We start from the raw sequence: 5,505 nt of genomic DNA, 5'->3' as shown, positions 1-5,505 counted from the left end.
TTCTCGTATTATGAAAATATATTCAAGACATAGTACATCATCCAAAGCAAGGTGAGAAAACTAGGATTGTGTGTATAGTGGTTGTATAAACATTAAACTGTGACGCAGAATCAGTTATTTTACTAAGAAAAATCGTTAGCTCAACAGCAAATAAAGGCAGGTCTTGTGTCACATTTGTCCAGTTTCTTAATCGTTTTATCATTGGTCGTAGCTATTTATTATTGCTCAGGGTGAATCTATGGTAGCACGACTTAGATGCAAAATTAATAACACAAGTAAAGACGATCCCACCTGGACCCAACTTTAATTCTACACACATTGATCCAAACTATAAAATAATTTGCTAAAGATTAATATTTGCAGCAGTTGCTCCTCCGATCCATTTCTCCTCTGCTCCTCGGATAGACAAGGTTTCAGCTCCAAGCTTAGGTCCAGATCTTTCAGCAATCATCCCAGCCTTCAGCCAGCTACTACCTCCACACTTCTTACAGCTCTCCTAGACAAATATTTTCAGTTTGCAGCTCTCAAGACAAATGTTTTCATTTAACAGCTCTCCTAGACAGACATTTTTTATTTTACAGCTCTCCTAGACAAATATTTTAATTTTACAGCTCTCATAGACAAATATTTTCATTTTACAGCTCTCCTAGACAAATATTTTCATTTTACAACTCTCCTAGACAAATATTTTAATTCTACAGCTCTCTTAGACCATTTTACAGCTATCCTAGACAAATATTTTCATTTTACAGCTATCTTAGACAAATGATTTTGTTTTACAGCTATCCTAGACAAATATTTTCATTTTACAGCTATCTTAGACAAATATTTTAATTTTACAGCTTTCTTAGACAAATGATTCATTTTACAGCTTTCCTAAACAAATATTTTAATTTTACAGCTCTCCTAGACAAATATTTTAATTTTACAGCTCTCCTAGACAAATATTTTAATTTTACAGCTCTCCTAGAGAATATTTGATGGAGCTCAAATAAAATATCAAAGAATAAAATAAAAACAATTTATGTATTTTATTTCACTCTGCCCACGTAGTTTTAACAAAACATTTGATTCGACCTTTAAATTACTAACAAATCATTGAATTCGTTATAATTTAATTATTTTTATTAATCATTTTACGTCTTTTTTTGACACAGCGGTTCTAAAAATTGTTATGACTCGCTGTTAGCCATGTGGTTAAAGGGACTTTAGTAGTAAAATCAAAAGACTATCCATTTACAAATGGGCATATCTGATTTAAAACGATACCCTTAAATCCTTTATCTGATGAATAATGTAGAAGAAACAAACTATTTCTTTTTAAAGGTTGAAACATAACTCCATTGTTTTAGTAATCAGAAATCTGTAAGTCACTTTTAAAGTGAAACATAGAGACACATAAGATAGCTTATTCATATTTGATCAGCCAAAGCTTAAAAGTGTACCCTTGCGAATCGAAGGGCTAGACATTTTATTTGAATTTGACTGCTAAAAGTGCTACTCAATAGAATCCCCCCCTCTTATTTCAATCGGTAAAACTAATAAAAACCCACGAAAACCCCCCTCTCCACCCTAAATGAATATATCAATATATCATCTATAAATATCATCTTTACCTGAGGTAGTTTAGTAAGACAGATTGTTCTATTCTTACAGTCCTTGCATCTGAAGAACCGTTTGACAGCATCGATAACTTTGTATCTATGTCCTTCACTCTTACACAATTCACTAGCCTGAATATATCAAACAGTAAATATCAATTGATACAACACAGCAAAGTTTCAAAACAATATTACAACAGGAAAGCTTCAAAACCAATCCCAGCTTTGAATTCAAAAGAAAATTTAACATAATAATGAACGAGTTATACTTGAACAACAAAAATAAATGTATCAAAGTAATTTTGTGTAATAATTGTTACGTTTTTTACCATTTGTTCCCCTACCTTAAATGATGTGTAATTACAAATATGACAGGTTACAGCCTTAGTTTTCATCTCCGACGTAGACAGCATCTTCTCTTCCATATCATCCTTCTTTTCCATCACATCAAAGTATTTATCCGCCGCGGCTAGTTCCGCCTCCGCCACCAAGTGTTCGTTCCTAGATCTTGTGGATTTTAACTTCTCAAGTTCCGCCACGGTCATCTCTTTACCGAACACTGTGACCGTTTTGTTCTTATCTACCTCGGCCAACCTCGGCTTCTTGTTCGTCTCGTTCTGGTCGTTTTCGTCGCTACCGTCCAGAGAGCTTGCCAATCTTTTCTTAATCTTGTCCTGGCTTTCTGGGGTCTTGTTCTTGATTTTACTCTTGTGCAAAGAATTTGGATCAGCCGCTTGAATAGTTTTGTTCTTGGCTTGCAGAATGGCCAGGGCTCTGAAAAAAATAAAATAAATTAAGAAAACTAGCAATGTAAATTCATCCTATATTTTTATAAAATCGGGTTAAACGAGATTATGATAGATTGTAGATATTTGGACAGCAATATTTTAAGTATTTTTAGAGAGCTCATTTCTAACAGTGGTATCATATATATAAAATAATAGTATTTATATCTACATACAAAAAATAACAAGGGATTTTTTATTTTCAAATAATTCAATATGAAGAAAATATATAATAAATATTTATCTATCTACATCAGTAATAACAAATAAAAGAGTATTAGTGGGCTTAAGAAAGTATTTTTAACACGAATGATAAGTACGTTTTATAGAGATGTGCATACAGTAAACAAAGGGGTGTCATAATTAATTACTTTTTTAGGGACCACTCTCTTAATCCAACTGTATAATGTGTGTAAAAAGAGGGGGGAGGCAAGCCGCACACGTAAAGCCTCCATCTGACAATTGGCTCACACAAATAGTTTGGTTTCAAATTATCTAAAATCAGATTGCTGTATAGAAAGATATTTTAAAACCGAATTGCACGCAAAACTGCCTTACTTCTGGTAAAGATTGAATTTATCCTTGTCTTCAAAAACATTTTTAGAGAAGATCAACATCAACAGGTGTGAACGAAATATTTGTTTAACCTTTTAAAAGTAGAGACATTTTGCCGGAAGATATATGGGTGCGGCAAGGAAGCGATACGGGTAAGCGCAGTGCCGCGAATCTATGTTTCTGAGTCTTGCGGAAAGGAGGCTATGCGGGTGCGGCTAGTCTCCCCCCCCCCTCGTAAAAATGCAAACCAGTTAATGTTTAATATTGTACAGTGAGACTGATNTATCATTTTAGTACATGGATCTTATCTGTAAGACATGGATATAATTGTGGGTCTTTTACCACGGGGTTACACACAAAGAATGAGACTAAAAAAATTACTAGAAACTATTAAGATATAAGGAACCCAAGGTTATATTAAGTGTTCTATCTATTAAAGGCTTATTAAATTATTTGAAAAAGAGAGAAACAAGTTTACAGTTGCATGCAATCGTGAATATAAGGAAACATACAGTATAAATTCTGTAAAGTCGTCTCTGAAGTCTCATCCTTTGTGGGTAACATCGAATCTAAAATTAAAAAGTGGAACTAACAGTCGTCTTTTTTATCCAATAGTTTTATTTTTCTAATCATAGTCTTTAAATTTTCAAAGTTTCTAATAGTGTTTATATATCTTTAAGTGTTTTAATGAGAAAATATTCCTAATACATGTTTTAATGTCGCTATATTAAAGTGGAATCTCATTAAGTAAATATTATTCATTGTGAATGCTATTAAATGAAAGTTCTACATGGAAATTGATATTATTACATTTTATATTGTTAATCTAGGATTAATAAATGTTAAATAAAATAAAAATCCGTTCAATTAAAAATATTCTATTTAGAGGAAATGATTCACATCTTAGTAATATTCCATTAACAGTAAGTATACACAGGGCCGTAACTGAGAACCGAATATCCAATGTGATTACTTTTAATTTCTTGCTTAATCCACTTTTTATGGATGTAGTACAGAAAAATCAACAAACCGGTTTTACAACCCCCCGCCCGTTTCTGTTTATTAATCTTAAATGGCGCCCAAAATTTCAAATTTCCCGGCTTCTGATACGCGACTCTGATTGGTTGAACTTTATCAAGGAAAAGGATAAGTTTTACTATTTCCTAGTTTTACATATTGTTGAAGAAAGAGGTTAAATTTTTCCATTTCGTGGATTTAAAAAAAAAGAGAGTAGCAGGCATTGATCTCGATATCTATGCCATTCTAAAGTTCCCAGCTCTGAGCTGGGAACTTTAGAATGGCATGCTTTTAATTCCGACTGCTTAATCCGAATATCCAATGTGGACACTTTTAATTTCTTGCTTAATCCACTCTTTTATAGATTTAGTACAGAAAAATCAAAAACCGGTATTTCAAAATTAGGGAGTCCCCCCCTTTTGGTAAATCAATCTTAAATGGTCCGCAAAATTTAAAATTGGTTGAATTTTACACACTTTTCAGGATACAAGTTTAAGATTAAGAAAAAGAGAGGATCAAGCATTGATCTCGATATCCACCGTTTTAAAGTTCCCAGCTCAGAACCCTATTTGTTTAGAATAGAATCCTACAGTTACAATATGAATTAAACATGATATTTCACCCCTTACCATACAGAAAATTGTGAGCACCACTCTGAGATAGAAATTTATATAAAGTAATTAGTTGAACGAGGGTGGGAACCCCTGGATGACATGAGCCTCTGCATTAACAGAGATAATTCTTTAAGTAATTTTATTATTTTTGATTTAAGCGATACCTTTTTTTGAAATTTTTATCAGATTAAGATATTTAAAAACTAGATTAAAACATAATACTAAGTTTAGTTCAGAAATGAATTTCAAATCGCCTCCTTATTCCGCAAGAATTAATTTGTCAATATAAGTAACAAATCATGACAATCAATTAACAACATTAATCTTCAGTAAAATTCTTGTGTCACTATGTTGAAAAAAATGAAAAAATTATATATTACATAAAAATACAGGGTTGGCATAAAAAATCCCGGCCCCAAAAAACCACCCCAAAAAACCAACTTTAAAATTTTTCTGAAAATTGATTTTTAGGGAGTTTGCAGCAGTAAAATTGACACATTCTTTCTTTTCTCATAAGTTTTCAAAATATATTGCGATATATATATATATAGAATAAGGATATAAAATCCCTTTATCATTCTTAAGTGAAAGTGATCTGAAGTTTAACAGTGGTCTTCCTTCTTAAGTATATAAAAATCTACCGATTAATTTGAGTAGCCCCCACCCCCAATCTGAAATATATATCCAAGTGAGAAAATAGAAGTAGTCTGAAATTCATAGAACTATAATATAAAAAATTGCAGTATTCCCCCTGTGAAGATATTATTATGATTATAGCCTATTAGTATTATCACAACGATATTAGAAACTATAAAGTTCACCTATTGCTTAAACGTCTTATTATTATGATTTAGTATGAATTTTAATTGGTTTCAACTACTTTCAAATTGAAAAACCCAAAATAACCAAATAAACCCCCCCCCCCCCCCCACA

At 32.1% G+C, this 5,505-nt stretch overlaps 1 protein-coding gene across 1 annotated transcript in view; it reads right to left on the bottom strand.

Moving 5' to 3' along the window:
• LOC111709532 (protein MCM10 homolog) overlaps positions 1-5,505 on the bottom strand; it is a 26,645-nt gene continuing 21,140 nt past the window's right edge. Inside the window, exons 16-18 of the mRNA XM_023483224.1 lie at positions 1,946-2,375; positions 1,617-1,733; positions 1-496 (exon numbers count right to left, since the gene is read on the bottom strand). Of these exons, the coding sequence (XP_023338992.1) occupies positions 344-496; positions 1,617-1,733; positions 1,946-2,375 (700 nt within the window). The 3' untranslated portion in view covers positions 1-343. The remainder of the gene's footprint in view (positions 497-1,616; positions 1,734-1,945; positions 2,376-5,505) is intronic.

The sequence above is a fragment of the Eurytemora carolleeae genome, unplaced genomic scaffold (assembly GCF_000591075.1).
Source record: "Eurytemora carolleeae unplaced genomic scaffold, Eaff_2.0 scaffold980, whole genome shotgun sequence".
Lineage (NCBI taxonomy): Eukaryota > Metazoa > Arthropoda > Copepoda > Calanoida > Temoridae > Eurytemora > Eurytemora carolleeae.
Note: the sequence above shows the minus strand (reverse complement) of the source record. Positions and strands in the feature narration are given on the sequence as shown.